This window comes from Nipponia nippon, unplaced genomic scaffold (genome assembly GCF_047370975.1).
Source record: "Nipponia nippon isolate SJK-2023a ecotype South Korea unplaced genomic scaffold, ASM4737097v1 scaffold_4, whole genome shotgun sequence".
In the NCBI taxonomy this organism is placed as follows: Eukaryota; Metazoa; Chordata; class Aves; order Pelecaniformes; family Threskiornithidae; genus Nipponia; species Nipponia nippon.
The window spans coordinates 69,659,418-69,687,271 of record NW_028262358.1 but is presented as its reverse complement, the minus strand read 5'-3'; the positions used below and the strand labels follow the sequence as shown (position 1 = coordinate 69,687,271).

Here is a 27,854-nt window from a genome sequence, read left to right as displayed (position 1 = left end):
GGCGGCCGTTGCCCGGCCCCGGCTCCTCAGCCGCCTGCGGGCGCTGGTGGGGGCTCTCCGGGCAGCCTGGGCGCAGGGCTCGGCCCGGGAGAGCCCGGGCTCTGCCGGCGGGGTGCCCCGCTCCTTGCCGCGCCGCGGGCGGCGCCTCTTCCCGCCCCCGCGAGGTGAGGGCGTCCCGGCCGCCTCCCAGCTGGCACCGGTCGGTGAGGGAGAGCCGGGGCGTCGGCCTCCCTGCCCTGCCCGCGTTAAACCGCTGTTCCTGCCCGCCGGTGGGGTTTTAGTGGCTCTTAGTGACGGGGGCGGGGGGACTCTCAGCCCGCTGAGCCCGGGACGCGCTGTCGCGTGCGGCGGCGCTGGTAACGGCGTCTTCCTCCGCCGTGCGTCGGGACCGCTGGTGGCGGGCGGGGGAGGGGTCCCCGGTGGCGCCGTGCTGAGCTGGTGGAGGCGGCGGGGTTTCGCAGTGGTTGGGGGCTGTGCGCGGGAGGGCCCGGCGCTAACCCTGACCCGGCTGCTAGGACGCGTCTTCCCAAGTGAAGAAAGAGCCGCTTGTGAAAGGAAGGCTGCGCAAGGATAGTGCAGTATTTAATAACGCCTGTCTTCGGGTAGTGCCGTGGGTTCTGTACGTTCCTGTGTCTCAGGAGAAATGAACGCTTTAAGGCATCACAGAGAGTAGTTAAGGTGTCCCTGGCAGTGACCCAGTGACTCTGCCCGAGGCTGAGGAAAACAGCTTGGGAAAGATGTATGCTCTCTTTTCTTGTCGATTTTGTTCTGCTCTTGAAAGAGCATTAAAATTAATTAATTAATATGGAAACAAGACGGTCTTTTTTTGAGGCTGCTGCTTACCTTTAGGGGAAATGTCAGTATGAGTAATAATGCCACAATGATGATGATTCTTAAAAAAAATAAAACATTCTTTTCTAATGCCTTAAATAGGAAAGGGGTCTGTGTGTTCTTATGTGATTTTTTTTTTTTTTTAGGTGAAAAGATGGAAGTGAAGCCATTTGGTGGGTGGTGGTGGAGAGTTGGTTGGTTTTAGTTGTGTCTTGACAAATCAGCTATAATCCAGACATCTATGTTTAAGTACTAGGGATGAAATGCAGCAATTGGTACTCTTTAATATAGATCTTGTCTTTCTCAATCGGGTTTTGGTTCTTTTTTTTTTTTTTTTCCCACAACTTCCTTAGGGTCAACAGTATTAAAGGCTTCTGTGGCTGATGAGTTCTGCTGGCCATCATGGATAGCAGCTGATCTGTAAAGGTCCTATGCCTTTATGAAGTATATACGATGTGTGTGTGTCTTCACTCCTGTGACACCTGAAAAGGGGTAGGGCCCTCCAAATCTTACAAAATCCTATAGTGTCCTCATGGAAGAGAAAGTCACAGATTACTTGTACCACACAGGAAAGGAATTCAGCAGCTTAACTGTTGCAAGAGGCCGTAGTCAGTTGGGCAGTCATCCAGAGCACACTGGTCAGACTTCCAGTGTCTCAGTGCCTTCAAGTCAGGTGCAGCACATCTTGCCTGTAACCCAGGTGGATAGATAAGGGAGATGGGGGGGCTGGGAGAGGAATTTTGGCAAAGTAAAGGGGACAGAGGAAGAGTAGGAACCTGCAAAGGAGCTCCTTCTAAGAAGTCTCATCAAGAAAAGCATGGGTTCTGTTTGATCTATTAAATGTGTGGGTTGGCTCACTTGAGATATGATGAAGAGGCTTTGTATGCTTGTGAGGCACAGTTCTTTTTGCAGCATGTATGACTTGAACAGTGCAACAGAATGGACAGCCTCAGCGGAGGGTCCTCTTGGGAAGGACTATAGCCTTCATGAGAGGACATAGGAGTTTTATTTACATGAAGCCAGGTCTGTGTTATGTTTAGGTTGCTGAGTGATAAACTGATGGTCCTGGCTGAAAACAGCTTTTTAATCCATGACTGGCAGGAATGTGACAACTGTATCAGTAAATAATCTCACCGTCGTTTATCACTGCTTTGTTAATTAAATACACTACATTGGATTTGTGCATTTATTACTTTAGGATAGTATTGAATTTACGGCTCACTGAGCAAGACTTCACACAGAGGACTTGCTGCTCATGCTCCAAGAAACTTGATAACTGCTCGTGAGAGCTTTTTATGGTGCTTTAGATGTCAAGGTTTGAGACTTTTGATTCTTCTCTGTATATTTCATAGAATCATAGAATATCCTGAGTTGGAAGGGACTCACAAGGATCATCCCTGCACAGGACAACCCCAAAAATCATACCATATGTCCGAGGTATTTAAAAATACCTGTCAAGTATGAGAGTTTCCTATTTGGAAGTCTCCGAGACGGAATGAGTGAAGAGTATATCTCTGTATATATGGCTAGATTGTGTGAGGTTTATTGATTTGGTAACTTTCAGAATTGTCACTTTAAACTCAAAGGTCAGGCTGGCTAACTGTTTCTGTTAGGATGACAGTTAAAAAGCAAGGGCCAATCTTTGTCTTTACAGACTTTTGTGTGCTGGAGGGGAAGAGTCAAAAGTATTTAGACTTTTTTTTAAGTTGTGAACTGCTGATGAAGGCTTCTCTAACCAACAGGTATTTCATGGACTGCTGCCATCGAGTTACTCTGATTCCAGAAAACACACCATGTGATGGCAGAAGTATTGTGTATATTTAACTAATATTAACAGTTTTCCATTAAAATAAGTGAAATGAAGAATTTAATTTCTGAAAGAGTTGTGAAAAATAATTTGTCATTCATTACTAAAATGCTGGGGTTGTGAAATCCTGAGTCAATAAAAACTTTTTGGCTTTTAAAATGTTAATTTTGTGGCTTGTTCTGTAAATGAAATGTATTTGGGCCCCTCACTGCATCTTTTAAATAAGATGTCTGTTAGAAGTTAGTGGTGTTCACAAGCTCTTGTCTGATGTGGTGTTGTGGTAGTTTCAGTGCAGCATGTAATATACAGCTAATATGATGAGTATAGAACGTTGTGATCTGTAACAGATCCACTGGATAAATGTGAATCCTCTCTTTAAAGAGAGATGGAGAAGTTGCCTAGAATATCCTTTTTGTATTGACATCTCTGAATATTTATTCCATCCCTCCTTTCTCCTTCATGGGTGTATTTTTTCTTTTATTTGTAGTTTTGGGGATGGGGGGGGAGGTGTTTTGGTTTGGCTTTTGTTTGGGGGTTTGTTTTGGTTGGGTTTGGGGTTTTTTTGTTGTTTTGGGGGTTTTTGTTTTTTTTGTCCTTTCTAGAACAGTGTCTCCCAAATGAGCTGCAGGGACTGGAGTTAACTTTCCTATTATTTCCAGTTAAAGCTTCATCTCTTAACCTCTCAAGAACCTGCTTGGCTCCTCTTAGTGACAGAACCGGCCCCTGAGAGCACTCTGACCTGCAGCAGTTGCTGTTAATGAGCTGAGAAGCAGGCAGGTGAGTTGCAAGTGAAGTGACTTGAGGTATGTTTTCTTGACCTTGTGCTGCCTTCCAGGGTCTGCCAGCTGTGCAGGGAAGTGGCTCAGGGAGCTGATCCAGGTTAATTATCACTCTTTGGCTGTGATAATATGCTTGAAAAGACAAATGAATAAAAAAGCTTAGTGGTTGTAGTAGGTATGTTTGAAGGTTTAAAATCACTGAACTGAATTACAAAACCTGAAGTTCCTACAAAAGCCTTAACTGATATGCTTACTGATGTGATTTGTTCTTGAAGTACATTCATCGTGACTCTTGGTTGCATTACTGATTAAGTTTAAAACCCAGATCTTCAATTTTATGCACTCCCTCCACTTTCTGTATGTAACGGTTCAGGATGCCCTCGTATTTATTGTCTGACTCCCTTGCATGGGAAGGAACATAGCTAAAGCGCTTAGTGCTTCTACACCGTCATTCTCAATTGGAGCGCTAAATCAAAGTGGAAGTAATCATCTAGAATCGGAGTATAATGTCAAGAAGACTGAAAGCACAGCCTAGTAATTTAACCTCACAATGAAAAGGTGAGAATTAGTTTGCTTTTGTCCTTTAAGAAATGATGACCTGCCCCAAGAGAAATTTTTCATGGGAAAGGGGTACCTGTAATAACGATGTAACTGTAAGCCAAGGGATAGGAATGAAAAATTGAATGCAATTGCATGGGAAGACTATTGGATTGAATGGTGATTGATAGGTTTTTTTAAGAAACGGAAATGTACAAGCCTAAACCTGTTCTTGTGACTCAAAAGACTGAAAACAGAGGATGTTTATTAAAATGGATCTCAAATAAAGGCCCAGATTGTTGGAGTAGTGGTGTGCCATTCTGGGCATTTGTGATACTAGCTCAGCAGTTCCACTGGCCGGAAGAGCGGTGTGTTGTTTGGAAAGCTGTGCTAGGCTTTCTGACAAGTGTGGAGCAAGAATGAAAATACGTAATTAGCTCAACTTTGTAAATTGCGTACCATAATTTAAAATTTTATACTACTTTGGTATTTCAAATAATTTCTATTAATGAAGAGTTACTAAAAATCTGTCCTCTCTACACTGTCTTCCATATATGTCAGCCCTCACCTAGCTACTTCCTCTGCTTCTCTCTATTCCTCTGAGGTTTTTTTTTGTTCCTGTGTAAAGATTAAGCTCATGCATGCTGAAATTTGGGATTTTGGAATTTGTAAAAGCCTGTCCCCATAGCCCTAAAAATACATTGAGTCATCTTAGGTGCATTTCTATCAGATTTGCTGTAGTTGTATTATCTGCTTGATTGCCATGTCCAATGTACTATCTCAGAGCACAGCAGCAGGGGTTGATTAGAAGCAAAGGCAGGATTAATCTTTTTAGCTTCAAAGCCCAGTACTTAAAGCATACATACCTTTGGTTTGAAAAGTACTTGCTTTGGTCTTAAGGCTTGAGCTGTGAACCTGTCAGTCAGATGATTGTTCCTCTTATTTTTCTGTAGAAAAATGTAGTGTTTGCTAACTTATAGCATGCCGTATCTACTGTCTCATTTATTAATGCGTTATAGGTCACTGATGAAGTCTGTTTTATCAGTTCTCTGAATTTATTTTTATCTTTGTTTTTATCCTGGTGTTCCCCTTTCAAAATAATGTAACTTGATCATTTTATGATCATTCATCAAAGTTTCCTTCTACTTTAGTTTTCCTAGCTAGTTTCTCTTTCTTGGTTAGAGTGCAATTTAGAAGCATCTCATAAATATGTAAGTGGCAAGTCAACCCAGCAAAACTGTTCCACTAACTTTTTTATAGATGCATTCCAAGAACCTGCTGTCATTCCTTCTACTTTCTGTTTGCACAAATTGTCTGAGTAATCAGTCTGTCACATCCTAGTGGAAAAAAAACTGTTCCAAATATTGTGACAAGTTTCATAAATATTTTTAGTTATCCTAAGACAGCAACAAATTTTTAGTCTTTGGGTGTGTTTTTTTTGCACTCAACTACTTCTGCCTTTAATTCTTACATTCATCTTAGCTTAACAGGAAAAATTATTTTATCTGTTATGCTTGGTAATTCAGTGGCAGCCACCAGAAACAGCTATAAAAAGTTTAAGATAAACAGAGAAAATTTTCGTACTTACTAAAAAATAAGATTTTTGGCGGAGGAAAGAGAATGTATGCGTATGTTCACATTACCTAATATAAGCTCTTGAGATTTTGGCAGAGGACAGTTGTCATATATTCCTCTTTCAATTCCTTTAACTTTCTTCTCTTACAGTTTTCTGCCACCAAATAATATTCTGAAAGTTTTCTTTGCTGTGAACTGCTCTCCTTTTCAGTTCCTCAGTTGTAAGTTTGGGTTTTTTTGGCTGGCAGAAGAGTGTGTTAGGGGAGTTGTTCTTTTTTTAAGGATTGAATTATTTAGTCTTACGCTGAAGAACTCTTATGTATTAGAGACTTTGTGTTTATAGCAGTTTCTCAATGAGTATCAAGATGTGTAGCGCAGTTTACTTGAACTGAGAATCTGGGCAGTATCTGCTTATGGAAGCTGAGAATATAGCCCAAAGGTTTTATGGGGGCATGCTTTTGTGGATTTTGGGGGGAGTGTGGGTGTGGGAGGTGTTTGATTTTTTTCACTCTGGGGTTTTGTCCAAACTTGGAAACCTCAATTATTATTTAAACTTTAGAGTATTTGTAAAGGGCCTTGAAATTCTGAATCTCTCCTTCCCCCTCTCTCCCCACCTCCCAGTCCCATTTTGGGGAAAACTTCAGTCTGTTTGTTTTTTCACAGAAGGTCATAAGAACTTTGGCCACATTCATGCCCAGTTTTGGCAGCTGAACATACTGTTGTCCTTGCTAATCTGAGTCTTAACTGTTTTGTTTAGCCTTTTTATTTGGACACAAAGTGATGCCACTTAACTCAAACTTTGTGCTTGTTTTTCATTTTAAATGGCTTTCATAAAGTTATGCAATATGAGTTGGCATCATGGTTTAACCCCAGTTTGCAACTGAGCACCATACAGCTGCTTGCTCACTCCTCCACCCCCAGTGGGATGGGGGAGAGAATTGGAAAAGTGAGAAGATGCATGGGTTGAGATAGTTTAATAATAGAAATAAAATAGTAATATTAATAAAAAAAAAATACAAAGCAAGTGATGCACAATGCAATTGCTCACCACCTGCCAATCGATGCCCAGCCAGTCCCTGAGCAGGAGCCCTCTGGCCAGCTTTCCCGCAGTTTATATACTGAGCATGACGTCATATGGTATGGCATAGCCCTTTGGCCAGTTGGGGTCAGCTGTCCTGGCTGTGCCCCAGCCCAGCTTCTTGTGCACCTCCACTCTTCTCAGTTGGTAGAGCATGAGAAGCTGAAAAGTCCCTCACTTAGTGTAAGCACTACTTAGCAACAACTAAAACATCAGTGTGTTATCAACATTATTTGCATACTACATTCAAAACAACACAGCACTATACCAGCTACTAGGAAGAAAATGAACTCTATGCCAGCTAAAACCAGGACAGTTGGGCTTCACTAAGCAAGAACAATATGGTTCTGGCAAGCACCAACATCCCTTTTTCAGAAAAGGATGGGAAAAGTTGCTGTCAAAGATAAAAAGGAAAGTAAGTAACTTCAATTTATGTTTCCAGGTAATAATATCCTGACTTTGTTCATAGGTTTTAAATATTCTACTTAGTCTTAGGATATCTCACAACTCACAGATACGGATGCATTCTAGCCTTGGACTCTTGGTTAGTCATATTTACCTTGTGAGGCATGAGAGGCCTTTATCAAATGTTGCTGGAGAACGTGAGTTAGCACTGCTGCTCTTAAGTTATTCTGGTTGCAGACAGTATGACTACAGCTTCTGTAGTCCTCAGTATTTGCACTGTGGTACAAGAAAACTTCTCATGCTGAGCAACCTAATACATTATCTTCAGTTAAAAATGTCAAAAGACACAAACTGTACTATGTTGGAAGGCACAATTGTGTATGATCCTGAAATGCTGGCAATTTCTGCAAATCTAACATCTGTGTCTAAAGAGCTGTATAAACAGCACACTCATTTTGGAATTTTAATCTCCTGTTTCAGTTAATGTGAATGTTAGAAGTGCGCAAGTTTGTTGTGGTTGTTCAACCTCATTTTCCTTCTGTTCTGTCACCTGACACTGAGGGGACAGACAGGTTCTTTTAGGGATCCTTGGCAGAATGATGGCGGCACTAAGCTGTAGTTACAATTAAAGCTTTATTTTCTTAACAGGGTATTATGATTAGTATAGCACAGAATTTATGGTTAGAATGGCACAGGATTTCTACAAGCAGAATCAACGTGGTACAATTTGTAAGTAGCGTAATGTAGCATTGGTCATACAACTTATAATTTCTAATCACCCGGACCCTCTGCATGTCAGGTCAAATCTTAATACGTGGTTTGCTGTATCAATATAACAGTCATAATCTGGAGTCGAAACTCATATCAAAGAGCACGAGTCACTCCCTCAGTCCTCGGAGGAAGCAGACGACAGTGGAGGCGTCCCTGGTCACCAGGGGTCACGGGTCTCGCTGTCCAGCAGCAGCTCTGGTCCAGGTTCCCCACTTAGGACTTGCAACTGCTTGATTTTACAGGCAGTGCTCTGTGTGCTGTTACCTGTGACGGGGCCCTCAGCAGCACCTGGCTGGCCGGGTGCCTGGGACCTTCAAGGCTGGCAAGGAAGGGAGTAAATGGGCCTGGCGCCCAGGAGCCTTGAAGACCGTAGGGAGGTGAAGAAGAAATCTGTTTGATTTGTCTACTTGGTTCGCAGGACCTTTGTGGCCTGATAACGAGAGAAAGGGAACGAATACGTGACCTGCTCGGTCCCAGAGAATGGCTGCTGGCCTTATAAAATGGTGTTAGTTATGCTGACCATGTTACCAGGAGCAGGGGGTGCTGGTCACATATACATGCTTCTTTCCTTTTCATAAGCCTTTTGAGAATCCAAGGGGAATGCTAAATAAAAGAACTTAAGCAGTCATTCTGTCTCTTTCTCACTGCTTTTATTCAGTGTTCAGTTTTGGTTGTTTTAGGGACCTTTACCTTGTGTAGAAATTGGTAAGTATGATCTGGAGGAGGTCAACAAGGTGTTAGCCGTTGTTCATCAGGTTCAAGGAAATCAGGATGTAATAGATTACACACTTCAATCGTTAAAACAGTATGTCGAATCCTTCTAAAGCTGGTATGTATCAAGACTCTGAGCATGTGGGTTCTTTCTCGGTTTATGGGTGGGAGGTTTTTTTCTTTTCTGTGCTACCATCCTCAACAGTCAAGATCCTTCTTTCTTCGGGTAGTGTTGGGAAACAGTCATTCCAGTTTTAGTCTTCACTGCGGAAAGCTATTCCATTATGAAACTGTACATCTTGTCAGTTGCTACCGGGGCCTGCTTTATGGGGCTGGACTGATCTGATAATGAAATGTGGTAGCCAACAGCCTGCAATATACTGCATTTTGTAGGCTGGGACACTGCATCTGTGTTATGTAAAGCATTGCCATTTTTTAACAATGTTGATCTACATTCCCAAATAATGTCTTCAGGATCCCAGTACTCGCCAAATTAATAATAATTTTCTCTGTGTTGATGTATCTAGTATGTTGGTGTCTAGCTGGAATTGTTGCACAGATTATTTCCTGTAAAGAGCAGCTAGGCAACTATCTAGCAGGGTAGACAACTGAAGAAATAAGCGATCTGCTAAACTGAGGTACTCTTGTTTGAAAATCAAATCTCTTAAGTCACCTTCTTCTAGTATGAGATAAATTTCCTTTTGGATGTGCGTGGCTTGCTGAATCTGGAGTCATTACCTTAAACATCATCTTTTTAGATGCCTGAAGGTGGCTGAAATGTAGCATGCCTGGGGTGCCTTATGCTGGTTGGAGGGTTACACAGTTATGTCTGATGTGCAATTGTATTATGAGAGTGCATTTCTTAAGCAGAGGTTTAAATCCTATATTGTAAAAGAAAGTTGGGAAACTTAAGTTGCTTAACATGTTCTTGTGCAACTTGAGGCTTTTCTGAGAGAACTCTTGGCCGTGAAAGCCAAGGAGCCAGCTGAAGACTGGTACCTCACTGAGACCTTTTCAGGGCTTTTGAGTACTTTCTTGAAGAGTTGACCTTTAAAGCTAATTCAGGAGGTTGTCAAGGTGACTAGCTTGGACTTCCATAATCTCTGCTTCTCCAGGTGAAGTACTGTCTCTTTTCATCTGTTCAGGGTGGATGGATTGTCTGCTAACTTTTCTTCCCATGTTGCTGCATTTTTTCCAAGAGAAACAGCTCCTGCAATACAAGAACTCCTTTTAATAAATACTACCGTGATAATTAAGTTCTTCCATGTTCCCAGGGACTGAATTTCCTCCTGCTGCCTTTTTCCATAACGTTGCATCACAGACTTAAAATAAGCAAGTAGGGTGCTGCTCCCTCAATCTAGGGAGTTCCCTGAATGTACTATCTTCCTGTATGTGAGGGCTTTTTGCTTGTTTGGCATAGCTTTTTTGCTGCTCGTGACATTTTGATGAGGTGCTGTAAGTGTCGTGAGAGATTAAGTATTATGATGGCACATGACTCTTGCTAAACCAGTATTCTGGTTTTTCACTATCATCTCTTTGCAGAGACTGCATGTGGTATAATAATATATATCAGATGAGGCTTGTGGAGGGAGGTAATTATCTTTTATTAGACTGGCTTATAATGGGACAGGGTGCCAGGCAAGCTTTTGGTCACACGGTGACCTCAAAGGGCTTATGTGCCCAGATGCACATCAGGTCTTTTTTCCCCAGCTATATTAGTTAGTCTAATAAAAGGCATTACCTCTCCATAGAAACATTGCCTGACTTGCAGCCTTGGTGAGCTAAGGATGCAACAACATGGCAACCATTACCGAGGCTGACCAATGTGCTCTTCTGTGTACAATTTCCAGTTCCCTCCTCTGTTGTTTGCCATATGCACTTTTCAGGTCTAGGGTTTTTATATTCAAGATGTGATGAAGTCCTCTTTAAGCAATGTGATCTTTTCTTTAAGTAAATTGTGAAACAAAATTAATTTATCTAAATTGAAGTGGAAAATTTCACTTTGCAGTGCCTCTGGCATCTTTCAACATCACTTCAGTGCATGTTTTTAATACGTGAGACCCAGGTTTATAATTCTGGGAACCTAAAGGTCATCCATGCTTCATGTATAAGCATGTGTAATTTATCACTATGTCATGTTTGTTTGCTTTAAAACTTATTTTTGTTCATGAGCAACACAGTGCTTCATGGGATGACATATTTTTGTGGCCTTTCAGTTACTAAGTGAAGGATATTAGGAACTTGTTTATCATGCCTACTTTACACAGGATGTATTTCCTTCTTGAGATAGTTAAACTGCTTTTGAGTTTAGTTTCTCATAAGGTGTTAGGATGTGTCAGTAATGATCTCTTAGCTTGCCCTGTGATATCTCCATAGATAATCTCTGTTTTCATGTAAATAGGTTTTACTTCATGATGAAGGAAGCATTCAGTGATTGTTTTGAGTAGTTTAGTGTTACAAAAATCCTAGTTTCTCCTCTCCTTCTGTCAGTGTTGAGCTTTTTTAAGGTCTACTGAAATATTTCCCTTAAATTTTCATGGGGGGGGGGGAAACCCTTTGGAAGGAAGTTATTGATCTTAAACAGAAGCAAATGAGGCATTGACAGCTCTGTTGAGGCAGTGAGTAACCGTAGCTACTGAGTGATGCTAAAACATAAAACTTTAGATAGTTTAAAACTGTGATTATGTCCAACTTACGTACCTCTAACACTGAGGAGTATACTGGTTTCCACCTGTAATTGCCAGCTGTATGGACTTCTAAGATATATCTTGATTTAAATAAATAAATAAGAATATCTAGCAGTGGTTTGTATTACTACTCTTTAAAATTCCTTACTTATACCTGGTTACTCTGAGGTATTTCAGGTGGAATATTTAAGGTCTTTCCTCTTCCCATAAACAAGTATGTGTGTATATATAAATAGTATCAATATGACATATCTATCTGGGCAGCTACAGATGATGGAGCCAGCAAGGCTGCTTTGCAGTGAGTATTTGCCGTGTTGGTTTATATGCTGTTAACAATCCTTGTAGTACATCTGCTCCATTAGCAATAAAAAGTTTTGTGCTGGCAACGTAATGGCTAATGGCTTTCCAGTATGTTAGTTGATTTTTTTTTTTTACTGCGATCTAATTAGTCACTGAAAAAACTGCTGCTTTTTTTAAGAGCAGAAGGCATAGCCATGGTGCCCCAACACACATAAATTTTCATAAACTGCGTGCATTTACTTTTCTAGCAAGATGTGCGAACACTCCCCAAGTCTTCTAATGATTATCTGAAGAAGCCAGATTTCAATGTTATTGAAATTATGATACTTTTATAAGTAATAGAAGAACGGTGAAGTATCTGATATCCCTCTAGCTGTAGCCTTCTCCAAAAACTACAGGCTTTTATTATGGCTCTTGAAGATAATACATTAAATGAATTTTGGTCAGTTACCAGTAGATTATCTTTACCTTCACTGGATGTCAGCACTGTGACTCTTCCTTCCCTTCACAACATCTTCAAAGTATTTTTTGTTTTGGAAGTTAGAGCATCCTTAATCTTAGGAAAGATTTAATATAATTAATGCCACATCATGGTTCTGAGTTTTTGTCTTGTGATTACAAGCAGTAACTCTTGTGATTACAAGCAGTAACTCTTGTGATTACAAGCAGTAACTCTGATGTGTCGCTTGTCTTGATTACGAATGAACATCTAGAGTTAGGCTGATGTAGGAAGGATTATTTTTTTATATAACTATTGAGTGACAAGTGGTCTTTTCTCCAGTTCACACTCCTTCCCTCCCTGAATGTTGCATTGCAGTCTTATAGTCAAACTCTAGGCCTGCCACAAAAACAGTAAGTGAAACAGATGGTAAAACTTAACTTTTTGAAAACATCTAACCCAGGTGTTTTTCTGTGTTATGTGTCATTAAAATGGTACCTCCTATAGGTTTCTCTTAGAATTTTAGTCTCGTTTTTGTCAGATCCAGTCCAGGAAACACTTTCTCTCTTGATATTGAAGTAAACTAAATGTGAGAGTAGTGCGTTTTTATTCACTTTGCAAAATACACACATGAGAAGACAAGAAATTACTTAAAGAAAAGGCCTTTTGATTACGAATCATGGATTTGCTCTATAGCTATTTGAGTGATTTAAATTTTGTACTTCTATACAAGTGCTTGTAAATGAGGGAAACCTTTTTCAGAACTTTTTTAACATAGTAAACTTCACAGTGTTTGTAGTCTACGTCTGAATCTGTTTCAAGCCTCTTTCTGAATGGAACTCCTAGAAAATTTGGGATGGATGAGAATATACACATGTAGCACTTGCAATATTAGCAGATTTAGGTTTATTTTTACTAGCTATCTTTTGCAGGCCCCTTACAAGTCATTCAAGACCCACACACTTGAGACAGTGCTTGAAAACAACTGGTCTCAAATTGCCATAAAATTTCTTGTGTTTCTCTGTTTTTTTTTTTTTTTCCTGTGTTCTTAACCAGTAACTTTTCTACCACAAACCCTAAGAACTTACAGCTATTCTCTAGAGTAACTGGTGGTGTTCAGCACCTATTTGCTCTGTTGTAGCTGAAGCTACACTCAGTCTACACTTGAATTTGTAGCTTAGATGTTACAATAAGCATAGTGGTTACTTAGTGTAGAGTCAGTACTGCTCAGTGCTTCCTAAGGGCGTACAAAAAGAATTCCCTTAGACGTTTTTCATTTTACCCTGTGGTCTAACTCTCGGTAGTTTTTTTAGCTTGGTAATAATCATCGTCGCTTTTTGTGGTCTTAAAACAACACTGATGCAGATAATGGAATTTTTACGGTGTGTTTGTTTTTCTTATTACTGATGTGAGATGCAAATAATTTTATATGAAAGCAGTAAGGAATGTCTACAGCTGAAAAGTATGGAGTAACTTCTGGGACCTCACTGTAATAGTGCTCTTGCCCCATTCTGCATAGTACCAATGCAGTTTTTGGGTAGTCTTAATGTTTTGGGTTTTTTTAAATAAAAAAAAAAAAGCTTAACTGATCAGGTCTAATATGTTCTGATGTGTGTTTTTCAGTGTCAAATACCTGATTGAAAAAGCATATTCTTCATGGCATTCTGAAATTATGCCTTACGTGACAGTAATTCTTACTACCTACATGTGGTCATTCTAAATTGCTGTTCTTGAGAATATGTTTATTTTTAAGCATTCAAGTTAATGTCATGCAGTGTTGAAAGGGCATTTGTTCAGTCTTGAGACAAAGAACCTCAAAGTGGTAGGAAAAATATTTTAGTAGTCACATTATACTGTTACCACAGTGATCTCAATATGTGGAAATTGAGGAGTTAGCTTTTTTTATTAGACTCATTTGGAAAACATTAACTTCCTGAAAGATATACTACATTAAGTATTGCTATGCTACTTCATGCTTTACCTGAAATATTGAGAAAGACTGTTGTGTAACTTGAGTTTAATCTTTTATGTACTAGTTGTATGGGGCTGTAATTGAGCAAGCAAGGATAAAATGTACTTAAATGAAAACATCTTTTTTTTAATATTCTTGGGATTGTTACTGGGGTTCATTCAGTTCCCTACTGAATTTTAAAGTGCCACATCTGTTTTCTGGATTAGTTTGAAAAGCTTTATTTATTGAAAACTCATGGTACAATTAACATATTGATTGAAATGTAGTTTGGAACCTTCAGAGATAAGGGGGGTTTGAGCGACTGTATAAAAATAGTGTGCCTTGGTGAAAGAGTAGAAAAATAACTTGGTGGCCTCACAGCTGTAGTCATCAGAGGACCATGTTCCTTTCCATGACAGATATTAAGCTGTTGCTGCTCAAGCTCTTTGGATAATGAGGTGGTTAGTTTGCCTACAAAGGTTCCCATAAAAACACTGAACAACTAAGAGGACAAAAATAATTGAGTTAAATGTAGTGATTATGATCAAAATGTCATGGAAAATTCACTTTCTGTTGAAAAGGAATTTTGATAAATTCAATGTATCAGATTTTTGAATTTGAACATACAGTGTTAGGAAGCCCATTCTTGATCCTTGTTGATGTTGATCAGCAAATCCGTGTTATCGATGACTGAAGTTCAAAGCCTTCATATACTGTGTAATATCTACACTTAGAGCGAGTAAGCTACTGGAGATCCATCCACTCTGTTGTCCCTTTAGCAATGCTGAAGCAAGGGCATCTTAGAGGTTATTCAGTATTGTCATTAGGTATCCTCATTTCCCTGTTTGTGCCTGTATCAGTCTCCTCCTTACATTCTTTGAATAACCTAAACTTAACTTGGATAATTCCTTGTGTAATAAATTAAATAGGACCATATAATCTTGAATTTTATTTTTATTTTGTTTTACACTGAATAAAGATTTAATTATTTCAAAGAAAATATTGCTTTTGCAATAATAAATATTGTTTTGCTTGATACAGGGCAAAGTTTTCTTTGCCTACAAGCAATCACTGAGTTGCCTTTTTTTTTTTCTTTCAGAGTTTGGAAAATCAGTGTGATGGGACAGGAACCAGAAAGAGAGTTCAAGCTGGAGTTGGTGGCCTCGATCAATGAAGAGCCAGAGCAGATACATCTCAGACATAGAAAAGGATGGCTGAAGAGTAAGAGCGGTGCACTTAATTTTAAGGGCAAAATGGTACCAGAATTCTTAGGTCTATCTAAGCAAGGAAAAAGACTGATCTTGGAGTTGAGCATTGTTGGTCTCTGTGTAACAATGAGGGGACAGCTTTGCTGTAAGCAAGTTAAATTAATATCCTTCCTCCTTGTCTCCTGTTTGCCTTCAGCTGTGCCTGAAGTTGTTCTGGTTCATGACAGTTAGTTCAGCATGTCCTAGCTTGTGGTCATAGCTGGTTTGTGTTAGCTGATTTTGAACTAAAAAATGGGTAAAGTAGTAGAAGGGCAGACTATTATGTGGGGCAGGAGTGTATGTTGGGAAGGGTTAGTAGGCATTCCATATGTTTGAATGTGGGAAAAGAGGAATGAGATTGCTTGAAAAAGTTTGTCACCCCCCTTCACTGTCTGGCCTACACTAGTCATGAGTTAAGAAGAAGAAATGGAGCTTCTAAAAGCTCCATTCAGATACGAGGGGGCTGGGAGCAGTCCATTATGTTGACGGGAACAAGGGTGAGAAAAGGGACCCTTGTTCTGTCTCTGTGGAGACTTCTTCCTTACAGGCCTGCTGATTCTCAGGGTATTATTCCCTCTCATTTGGCAGGTTATGAGTTGAAAAGTGAGTCTTGGGGTTTTTTTGTTTGTTTGGGTTTTCTGTTTGTGTTGGAAGTGGAGTTAAAGCAGAAGCAGGCAGTGGTGAGGGGAAGGTGTTCAGTGCATGTAAGCTATTGTGGTCCAACAGTTGCTCCAAATGAGCTGTGAAAGACACATGTATTTTAGTTCTTGCTGTTGAATGTGAATGGAGTTCTGCCATGTACAAAAGCAGAGACTTCAGAATGACAGCTTGGGTTCAGTGTTAGTCTGAGGTGGGAATGTTGTTTTCCTTTTTGCCTTACTTTCTGGTGAGAGGGCAAATGCCAGTTCTTAGTGCAACTCCTCTGTTGCATTAAGAACAAATGTTCCAGTTATATTTTTAAAAGGGAATTTAAGTAGTATTCAGCATACGGGTATACCAGGATGAACATACATTGTGGACTCTGACACTTCCATCTGAGATGCTAATGAAATATATCTTCTGGAAGAAAACAAAGACATGTGAAGTCATTGTTTGATGCTTTGAATCAACTGTAGTTCTGTCAGACAGTTCAGAAATCCTTGAGATCTGTCAGGTAAAATCTAATGAACTTGAACCATGCATCTTTTGTTTTAAATGCACCATTCCAGAATGTGCTTAAGAGTGTTTTAATCCTTGACCTATGTTTTTCCTGATGTCACGTTACCTGACAGGCTTAGCTGCAGAATAGTAACTTACTGAAGCTTTTTAATATGGATTAAGTCTACTGCATTTCCCTCTGTTTTCTGATGGACTGGAGTTAAAGAGCTGTTGAGCAAAGGTGTCCTGTTTTGATTCCACGCTTTACCTACTTTACTACAAAGCAAAAGACCAAATAAGTCAATAGGAAGACCTCTGTTGTGTTTTGACACCAAGAGAACAGAACAAAAACTTAAGAAAATGTAGTGATTGCCATGTGTGTACTCCTGTAATTGGAGCTGGTTTTCCTAACAGTGTGAGTGAGCACTTCAACAAGGTTGAGACTGAGAAGCTTGCTGCCAGCCCTGAAGAATTTGGAGCGTAACTAACTGATTTCACATCTCTGCTGCAGGGTATGTGTAGCTACAACCATTCCATAAACGAAGTGAAAAATAGACTAAGATTTGCACAAGGATGTGGTGTCATTAAATTTAGAGTTTTTCATCCGGGTCCACGCTACAGTTGGTGGACCTTCTCTGTTGTGTGGCAGTTTGAAGTGGTTCTATAAACAAGTGTTTTCTTAAAACATTTACCTCTCCTGAGCCTCCTTAGGCTTCTCTCCAGTTGCAAGATCATTAACTCACGCATTCTAAGAAATAATCCAGGCCTGGTTGCTAGCTTCAGTTTAAAGTTATGGAAAACAATTGCTTGTTTGTTGACTGTTTACTATGCACGCACACTTCAGAAGCACCCATGTTCTTGCACCCACGTTGCCCGTGGCTTCCAAAAACGCTGAAAATGAATATTGCTTGAGTTGAAATTACGTGATTTTGTGATGATAAAGAATTTTACTTACAAGAAAATACTTTGCTTTAGTAAAGACTTTCTCCCTTTTTTACTGCTTTGCTCATCCAGTTTGAGAGGGAATGTGCATCTGCATAGTAGTACTAATGCAGAGGTTAAAACAGAACTTACTCCATAGAAAGAAACTACAACTGAGGTGCAAGACGAATCGGTCATTTAAGAAAAAAAATAGTCATGGGCTGTGCACAAAGTAAAATTTGCTTCACCAGTTGTATTTCAACTCCTGTCCGCCATGATTAGTAACTTTGTTAACAAGGAAAACTCTTTAACTGGGTATGTTATCCTAAGGTTTGTAGAATGAAAGAAACTAAATTGTTAGATAAAACTCGTGTTTATTTTATGCAGTGAAGCATGTGGCTGGCTTAAGTCACCTTTGTTTTGTTATTTTTTTTTCAGTAGGTCTGAACTTTTACCATCGCTAGCTTTTATTGGAACGCTTCTAAATAATGCTATTTGCTGTTGCACAGCATATGGTGTGTTAATGCGTTCTTTTTATTTTTAGTATGCCAGAACTATGTGTTCCTCCCTACAGCATGAGCTGGCTTTCCTTGCTCACATTCCTTGCAGTCCATCTGCCTATAAATGTTTTTAGAGTGCATCGAATGATGATGCTAAGATACTGATGTGTTAAGTCATTAACAATAATCATCAAATATAAAATTCTGTGGTGTTATTTGTCCTGAACACATTCTACCACCACCCCAAAATCAAGTAGCCTCTGTTTTTTAACTAAAAATCTCATTTGGAAGATTTTGATCTAAAATCAGCATTTGTCACATTTGTTGAGAGCATCTTTGGGAGCAAATCTGAAATTTTCTCCTGTAGAATGCCTAGTGTTGTGTGGAGAGGAAAGATCAAAAGGTTACTTGTGATTAGGGCAGGCAGCGTGAAAGAAGTTCTATCACACTTAAGGAGAATCTAAGTGTTTTTCCTAAGTCATTGTGAAATGAAGGAGCCTAAAAAGAGGATACATGCCTGTTAGACACAACTCAGCTAGTAAGTTATATTTTCTTAGAGGTGGGTGATTTTCATTGGATAATCTTCATCCAAAACAAAACTATTATTTTGGGATGTTGTGGTATCAAACACTGTATATTTGCAAAGCAGCAGAGGTTGCCACCTCTTCTTGCTTTAGATCAATAACCACTGAGGTACAAATACTAACAAACTTAGTTGTCTATAGCTCACAAGTTGCATTTTTCGCAGTGGGCTCCTCAGGATTATTGAGCGTACTTTAGGAGGAATGCTTGCTCTGGCAGAGCCTTGAACTTAAACTGCTGTTAAGCAAGAGTCCCAGACCTTGTGATCCCACAGTTGAAAAAGGGAAAACAGGTGGTAGGGTTAGATATAATGGTTCCTTCCATTTTTACCAGTGCTCTGACAGCTTTCCCTAGGAAGCTTTCTCTTGAGAAAAGAGATAAAATAGTAAATAGAACTGGCCAGGCATACACAGTGCCTGTCAGCCTCTGACTCCTGCCATCTGCAGTATAAATCCATGGGTTTAAGAGTTGGCCCTTTACTTGTTTATGCAGCAACAAACAATTTTATTCTTTGTTTAAAAAAAACCCTTATCTTTTGTTGTCAGTATATAGCATGGTTCATTCAATAACACTGTAGTTAAATTAGTGTTGTCTGTCAACGCCTATGTATAACTTTAAAAAAAAATCTTGAGTAAACAGTTGATTCATAGCAATATCTCTGTATTCTTTACCAGTTCCAGATCAGTATCTAAATAGTAGAGCAGCATACACCCACAGCCTTGTATGTAGTAATACTTTCGTATTTAATATCAGCATTTTCTAACACAGTTCACTTTTTTCCCCAGGGAAGAAAAGGTTTTGAAGTGAGAATTCTGTGCTGTGTTTCAGTCAGTATAGACAGCTTTGTACTAGTAGATGGGCATATTGTTCTCATCAACAGCTGCTTAAGGATGAGCAGAAACCGTCACGTTACTGGCACAAACCTAGGTTCCATCAGGAAAGAAGAAATAGGCAGAACTGATGCTGCTTCATCTGGATCAGCAAGGCAGATATTAAGTCAGAACCCTTTGACGTTCAAATGAGCATTGTATCCAGGTTTGGATCTCCTTTGGCAGCATGCTTGGGAAAGTAAATCTTAAATACCTGTACATAACACGCCAATTCTGGCATGTCAGTATCCAAAATTTGGTGGGTTAGCCAGCCTTTTTTGTAAAGGCACGTCTGTCTGCCCCCGTTAATATTAATTTCCTCTATGATGCAGCCTTTTCTTCAAACCCTCGTGCTAGTGAATAAGTATAGCAGTGTAAAGCTTATGTGAGTTATCTCAAATGGATATTTATAGGGTTCGGCTCTGATTAAAACCCCACTGATTCTATACTTTAGGTAGTCGGGTGACTCAAAATGCCTCTGTCGGATGTCTTCAGCCTCTCCAGCTGTCCTGTCAGTGAGGATGAGTCAGAAGCTGGAGTCCCACAACTAACACTCACTAAATCTGGAAGGCTCAACTGTTAACATAGCTGATTTGGCAGCTTGAGGCAGGATGTGGACTGGTGCATTACTGAGGTGACAGCAGCCTTCCCAGAGCGCTGCCACATCTTTCAGAGAAGAGAAGAAAGTCTCTTGGTCCTTTGTTTTACTTTACACTGACAGCGAAAAGAGTATTTTTCAGGAGAACGGAGCTGACTGTGGACTGATAGTAGAAACAGCATTCATGGGAACTTCTTAGACTGGTTGTATGGTGAATGCTTTCTTCACTTTCTATGCAGAAACAGTAAGTCTGGTATTTGGGGGAAGGCGCTGAACTTGCAGCACATGCATGATACAGGAGGTGATTGGCCTCCGGCCCCCCGATCCTGAGAGAAAGTAGGTGGCTGGCCCAGTCAGAAAGGTCTCCATAAGACTTGGGCATCCGTGCTGTGTAGTAGAGATACATACGGCGTACATGTAAACTGAGTTCATGTGTTCAGTCCTAATGTATCCACACCTGTGGCACCAGACACTGAGGGGACAGACAGGTTCTTTTAGGGATCCTTGGCAGAATGATGGCGGCACTAAGCTGTAGTTACAATTAAAGCTTTATTTTCTTAACAGGGTATTATGATTAGTATAGCACAGAATTTATGGTTAGAATGGCACAGGATTTCTACAAGCAGAATCAACGTGGTACAATTTGTAAGTAGCGTAATGCAGCATTGGTCATACAACTTATAATTTCTAATCACCCGGACCCTCTGCATGTCAGGTCAAATCTTAATACGTGGTTTGCTGTATCAATATAACAGTCATAATCTGGAGTCGAAACTCATATCAAAGAGCACGAGTCACTCCCTCAGTCCTCGGAGGAAGCAGACGACAGTGGAGGCGTCCCTGGTCACCAGGGGTCACGGGTCTCGCTGTCCAGCAGCAGCTCTGGTCCAGGTTCCCCACTTAGGACTTGCAACTGCTTGATTTTACAGGCAGTGCTCTGTGTGCTGTTACCTGTGATGGGGCCCTCAGCAGCACCTGGCTGGCCGGGTGCCTGGGACCTTCAAGGCTGGCAAGGAAGGGAGTAAATGGGCCTGGCGCCCAGGAGCCTTGAAGACCGTAGGGAGGTGAAGAAGAAATCTGTTTGATTTGTCTACTTGGTTCGCAGGACCTTTGTGGCCTGATAACGAGAGAAAGGGAACGAATACGTGACCTGCTCGGTCCCAGAGAATGGCTGCTGGCCTTATAAAATGGTGTTAGTTATGCTGACCATGTTACCAGGAGCAGGGGGTGCTGGTCACACACCTGATGCTGCTTTTGGTAGTGTTGTCCTATGGATACTAAGTAGAAACACCCCTCCTCACAATGAGGATAAAAAAAAAAAGACTTCACAGAGAGTCATCCTGTGCAAACCATGGCTAGAGCCTGTATGTCAGATTTGTGGCCTCCGCTGCCTTTGAACCTTCAAAAGGAGAGCTCTGTGCTTCGTCGTCACCTGGCAACTGTGTACACAATACGAGAGAGATATTTTTCAAGTTACATCATGTTGATTTAGCCATAGTTACAAACTGCTATTGTCAGGTTATAGATGTTTGGGGTTTTTTTCCTTTTTCCAGAGAAACTCCACAGATCTAACAGCAAGTTTTTGAAAATTTTAAATGAAGTATCAATAGATGTGTAATTTTATGTCTGTAGGCACAGAGAAACATTGTTTTTCTCTATCTTGTTGATGGTTACCCTGGCTGCATATTTGAGTACATTCTTGTTTTGGTTTTGCTTTTAGTATAGTGTTAAAACTACTACACAAACAATGCTTTCATTTTGCTTCCACAGTATCTCCTACAGGCTTCAATAGAAATGCATACAGGAAACAGGATTTAGTCCTAGCTTTATAATACCATTTTAGTTGTCCTCTTAAAAATACAGCTTTTACAGCAGTAATCATAAAGTTTTCAACTGTTTTTGAAGATTTTTGAAGCCAGCTGGATTTGGAGTACTCTGCTGAATAGTTGTGGGAAGAAACTAGTCTGTATAATGAAGTTCCTAAGCCTGAGATCTGCTTTAGTCAGGGTCAGAATAAAACAATCTGCAATAAAAATGTTCAAGTTCACTAACTAGGAAAGAGTATCTTGACAAACCAAGATTTTGAAAAGGTAGGGAAACTGGCAAGTTAAAAGGGCAGGAAATCTTTAAGTGTAAAGGCTTGCTAAAGAGACAATTTATGGGATTGGATAAATCTCTTAATTAATCTTTCTTCTGGCCTCAGAAGAGATGCAGCTTCCCTGGAAATGGTAGGGGAGGCATGTAAGAAAGTGCAAGTAAGGCAGCACACTGGTGGTATCTTAAGAGTGGGCAAGGGTACACTCTACAGGAAGTATCCCTGATGTTTTCTGCAACTGAAGGGGTTTTCTAAAAATAGCGGAAGAGTTGCTGTGTGTTTGGATTTAATTCCTATGTTTGTTTTCACTGTTGGAAAAAACTTGAAGAAAATTGGTCTAAAAGTATGTTTTTTCCGTGGCTGAAATTATGCGTTTTATGTTTGAGGACATGGTTTAGTGGTGGACTTGGCAGTGATTGGTTAACGGTTGGACTCGATCATCTTAAGGGTCCTTTTCAACCTTAACGATTCTATGATTCTATGATTCCACACAGCTTACACCCAGGTTTACCCTCTCTTTCCAGAATACATCCATCCAATACAGATTGAGTACTCGGACATTGGAGTAGAAGCTGCGAAAATCAAGAACATCTAGCAAGAAAAATACCATATTCTGCCTGCTGTTTATTTCCATAAAGAGATTTCTTATAACCCAAGGCTATATTGTTTCTAATACTTTCTTTTTCTTGTTGACATGAATTTTGTTTTGGCACTTAGCTGTGTTGACCAGGAAAATACCAAGCACTTGGAATATGGTTTAACCTATGCTTCATACTATGATTTAAAGTGTTTGAAAACAGAATTATCTTGCTTTTATTGTAGTCTATCCCTCTTCATAAATCCTTCACTGAGATGAGAGAATGTCAAAGTATAATACACCTTAGCTCAAGCTACCTAGCTCTTTACTTCTACTCCTAGACCATTTTTTCAGTTGGGATGATGTAACTGCTTTTGCATCTGAATTACCTGAACTGGATTATAGAACTGATACAGGTTAAAAATTTACTCTCCCCTGGGTGTTGAAGGAATGATTTTCTTTTTTGTGTTTTTTTTTTTTTTTTTTAAATCCAGTTTGCCTTGATGTAATAGTTATTGTAGCATAGTGCAGGCAGTAGCACAGCAGGGAGGGAGTGGAAAGGATTGAATAACATGGCATTGTTGGGGGAGGTCGGGAGGGGAAAATGTTACCAAACTACAGCCTTTTATGTCCTGAGGTTGCTCGCAGTGTTGTCTCTGTGTTTTTGAAGGAGCAGCACCTAGCTGAAGAGAACTAGAGGACAGCAGTTTCTGAATAGTTACATGGGGGAAAAAGCTTTGTTTCTTCACGGGGAAAAAAGATGGTTCTGTTTATGGGGCTTATATTACTGAAGAACTAGTAAATCTGCAAGTTGAACGTCCTAGTGGTCCTCCCTGTGTGACTGCCTTGGTAAAAGAAGAACTTAGTATACAGCTTTAGAGTACAGTTTCGGGTTCATAATATTTGGCACTGATACAGAGCACCGTAGCCTGAGACTTATTCCTCAGCACTGAGTGGAGGACCTTAATGATGAGCAGGGAAACGAAAGAAATCTTAAATTGTTATTTGTAATGTCCCTAAAGAAGGTGACTTTGGGATATGATTGTAGCTCTTACCTAGATGAGGAGAGAGGAGGAAGTCATACATTGCTGAGACTACATTAAAGTTTCAGGATAAGGCACCAAACATGTGCAAACCACAGACAGAATCTGCCAGAATTGTGAAGTCCAGATGCTCTCTCTGTGTTGAGTTCTTACACCTGCAAAATACAGAAGACTACCAGTTGTGGCTTTGTCTTTTTTTTGTTTAATGTATGCTCTCAACATAATGGCTAATTTGTGTGGGGAAGAATATGCAGCCCAGCAAGGGAAAAACATTGATGCAAATTCAAAAATAGCTTGATTACATTTTACTAACTAAACAAAGGTGATGACAGCTGCAATTGCAGTTGCAGCATAGATAGCATTTCAGTCAGCAGCTGTCCACTGAACTGTGGTGTGTGGCTGCTACAGCAGCAGTTTTAACCGAACTGGGAAGGAAATAGCAGAATCCTGTGAAAACTACAGCAAGCCATTACTTTCTCTAGTATCTCTCACAATACAGGAAAACTAGTAATTTGGGTCACACTTTTGGACATCAAGTAATTTTGGTTTTTTCTTTGTAAAAACTTAGAGGAAACTGAACAAGCAGTGAACAACAGCGGATTAGACACAGACACAGAAGATTACAGTTCCACCTGTTCAGATTCAGGTAAATTAGATAGAGATTAACCCGTTTGGCTTGTTCTGTTTTCAGTCTGAGGGTTTTCCAGTTTAAACAGGCTGAAGAGTTGTTAAATGGCCATTAGTGTGGGGGGAGACATGACATGACAGACTCCACAACCACAGAGCAGCTGGTTTTTGTCCATTCAAATCCTATCTCTGGCCTTAAGAAACAAACTAATCTAATCTAATTTATTCTTGAAAATAAACTTAATTTTAAAATTTCATAAGAACACTGTTAATTTTACATGTCAAATATATAGTTAAAGTTTCTCACTGGTACTTTGTGAAGAATTTCTACTGTGCTTTGTGCTTTTGATAAGAGTAAACCAATGCAAGGGATGTTCCTTGAAGAAAGGTTTCCCATGCTCTGGAATTTGGAATTGAGCTGGCAGAACAGTTATTTTATGGAGGTTCTAATGTTTGGAATGTGAAACAGCATGAAATTGGAGGCCTTTGAATAACTAAATCATTGATGTAGTATGCATTTGCTAAACTAACTTGAGGTTAGGTAAAATCTTTTCATGCCTTACTCGGTTTGATTTATAAGTCCTTCATTGCTGTAATGTTCATAATGACTATGTTATGAAATCCTACTTGAAGAAACAAAATCTTGAGGAAATTGTGCTAACAATTTGTTATATCTACTTTTCATTTTGGAATAAAACAGTGTTAAGTTTGGATGACCAAATGATCACATATGCTTAGGGTTTGCGTTTGGTTTTTTTACCACAGGAACTGGTTTTCCACATTTACCAACACGTGGCCCCAGTAAACTGTTCTAAAACTTCTGTACAGTTTTCTGCCAGGCATGCTGCCCGTGAAGCCTCCTTCACTTTTTTCCCAAATCTACCATCCTTCCAAAAGCTTCAATAAAAAGAATAACTTTGCAGAAAGCCCTGAAGATCAGATAATCTGGCCTAAATGTGGAACTTGTTCTTAGCATGTTAAGAAATGGGTTTAGACTCGAATTTTTTTGTTTCCTTTTTGAAGGTTGGGTTTTTTTAATGGCTTCAAGCATTTTAAGACTGGATTTTTTTAAAGAAACTGACTGCATTTACTTGAACTTGTTTAAAATATACCTTTTTAAGTTTGTAACTCTTTTCCTCATAATATGAGAAAATAGTCTCTTAAGATACACTCAGCATTTTCATGGGGTATAGAAGATCTTGTCTAATTGGGAAAAGCCTAAACTAAGTATCTTCATATATAAGCAAATAAGAAACGGATACCACTTCTGTGCCGTTTCTATAACAAGCTACCTTGAAGTGTTAGTAATAAATATGAATGTAGGTCTGAATTTTCCTTTCAAGAAAAAAAAGCCATTGATCATAAACAGAAGTGGGTTTCAGTTATCACAGCTTAATTTTTAAATATACTGTGGGGAACAGTTATCATAGCTTAATTTTAAAACTTACTGCCAGTCTTTATTGTATCATTGTCTATTAGATACCCGGTGTGCTGACTATGCCATCTGCTTTTCCTGCAGGGTATGTGGAGAAGAGAAAGAAAATGAATCACTTAGCCATCCAAAAAACTGAACAGTACTTGAATCAGATGCACAAGGACAGCATAAAACTAACTGAAAGGATATTGACTTTGGAAGAACAATCTCTTTAGAAGCTCTCTGAAATTTCATCTACCTTGCCTACTCTAGCCAGTTTCATCATGAACACAGAAGTCTCCAAGGCTATCCCAGGTTGAAGGAGGATTAACTTAAAGCTAGGCCTCTTAGGGCCACTTTTAATTTAAGGAGATCCTAATATCTGCAGAGTTGGGACTCCTAGGAACACTTTCAGTTATTTAAGTGGCGTAATACATTTTTCAAAGATGAAAGGCTTGCATGAAATTTGGCTGCGAAGTGCTGTGCACAGTGTTTGATACTACAGGCGTTCCAGGACAGTTTACTTGTGCCCTTCTGTGCTTGTTCCAGGGGCAGTGTGTGTGCAAGCTCAGTGACTGATTTGTCTCTTGCTTTCACGGGGATCAATGTAGACAAATCAATAGAGATAACTGGATCTGAAACACAAATCATTGTGTGCCTGAGAATTACAGGGTAACTGCGTTGTTCTTTACTGCCTCATCGTTGCCAGAACCTTCAAATGTCGTGCACTTCAGTCAGGACAAATAGTGGTCACAAAAAGAGGAGAGTATCGCCTTTAAATCTGTCACCCTACCGTTGGCTCCCTTGGCATTTTCAGTCGCTTGTTTGCATCATGCTGTTTGTCTTAAGGAAAATCTGGTATCCCTTGGGGAGTTGACTCAGGCTTTACTCAGGCTCTGATGTAACAGGAATGCACACAGATTGCACTTCAGACTTAGCCACAGCAACAGCCTGTAAGGAAAGCTTGGCTGTTGACCCTTGCTGTATATTCCACTATGGTGGAAGAAAATAGGAAGTGAGAGAAGATGGGTGAAGTTCATACCAGAAAAGTATTGTTACATGACGGCTGTTTTGTGACCTCTATTTTTAAGTCCCCGTCCCAAATTATTTTTCTTAAACCACGTCAAAACTGGACTATCAGTGGCCAAAGCTCGTTTAAGAGAGTACAGGACTGCTGTGGGACTTGCCTGCTGCTCTAGCATGAGAGGAAGAGACCAGTGGTGGCTGTGATTCTAAGCATACCTGATGTCAGAAGAGATAGATAGTGATATGAACAGATATCTAGCTTTATTCCCTTGGCCTCCTGCCCAGATTTGAGGTGCTGCTGCCTATGCTGCCTCTCTATGAAAGCTGGAAGAAAAAGAGAGCGCTGGAAATGAGATGTTCCCTGTCGGCAGCACTCTCTTAGTCCCCAGGCACTAGGTCTCAGCTGGAACTCCTGCATGTGGGGGCACGGTGGGTCCTAGGGAGGGGGAACGAGGTTGGGGAGGAACAGCATCTGCTGGGGCTCGAGGGGTTAGTTGAGAGATATGGGAAGAGATCTGTTCTTTCTGAATTACCAACGTTTCACAATACCCAAAAAGTTTTACAGTGTTATATTTTTCTGATGAAGAAAGGCTGAGAACTGTATTGTGAAAGATTTAAATAGCTTGACCTGTCTCAGAACTGGTAATTACCAGATTTCTGCAAGCTGAATGGAGGAAAAGTTTACTGCAGAGTGGAAAAAGATGGTTGATAGCACTGCTTATGAAGATACTGGGAAGTAAAATAGCCGCGGGTTGAAGACTGGCGAGTTCTACGATTTCTGACTTGTAAAATAATGTAATGGGAAGTTTTATGAACATAGGCAAGCAATTACCTTGTGCTCAGACCTTGTAAGATAATAAAAACCTAATTGAAGCGTTACTTGAGTTGTACATCGCTAAGTATGAAATTAATAACTTCCAGTTCTTAAGCCTTAAGGCTTCAGAAGAAAATCTTTTTCCTAAACTGAGGTTTAGCGATAAAGGTTAAAAGACTTCCCTCAACTGTAAGATGTTGGGAACCGAGTTATACAATGGTCTTTCTCACCAAGATGATTTTCAATCTACTAGTGAGATGCAAAAAACTAACAGCATGGTTCCACTTCTGTCTGAGCAAAAGATATCGATATAACTTTACCTTTTGAAATAATTCAACATTTACAAGCACGATTTGAATTATCGTCCAACAATTCTGCAAATCAACTCCTCTTTTCAAATGTATGGTGTTTAAAAAAAAAAAAAGTAAGATGGAGAGCAATACTGTGTCCATATTAAATCACAACCGTATTCTCTCTGCTTATCTAGCGTTTGTAGCTAGATACATGGAACCTGGTAGGAGCTTGCTGCATGC

At 40.0% G+C, this 27,854-nt stretch overlaps 1 protein-coding gene across 1 annotated transcript; it reads left to right on the top strand.

Moving 5' to 3' along the window:
• Positions 1 to 27,854, top strand: LOC148053363 (uncharacterized). Its single transcript, XM_087775545.1, has 4 exons — positions 1 to 164; positions 14,971 to 15,092; positions 24,009 to 24,086; positions 25,587 to 27,854. Exons 2-4 carry the CDS (start codon positions 14,990 to 14,992, stop codon positions 25,715 to 25,717), a joined length of 312 nt encoding a protein of 103 aa, XP_087631671.1. The 5' UTR covers positions 1 to 164; positions 14,971 to 14,989; the 3' UTR covers positions 25,718 to 27,854.

Excerpts from the sequence above, each read along its gene's own strand:
- LOC148053363 (XM_087775545.1), top strand. The coding sequence starts at position 14,990 with ATGGGACAGGAACCAGAAAGAGAGTTCAAGCTGGAGTTGGTGGCCTCG. Across the intron at positions 15,093-24,008 it reads TAGAAAAGGATGGCTGAAGA|AGGAAACTGAACAAGCAGTG; the intron begins GTAAGAGCGGTG and ends GTAAAAACTTAG. Across the intron at positions 24,087-25,586 it reads TTCCACCTGTTCAGATTCAG|GGTATGTGGAGAAGAGAAAG; the intron begins GTAAATTAGATA and ends CTTTTCCTGCAG.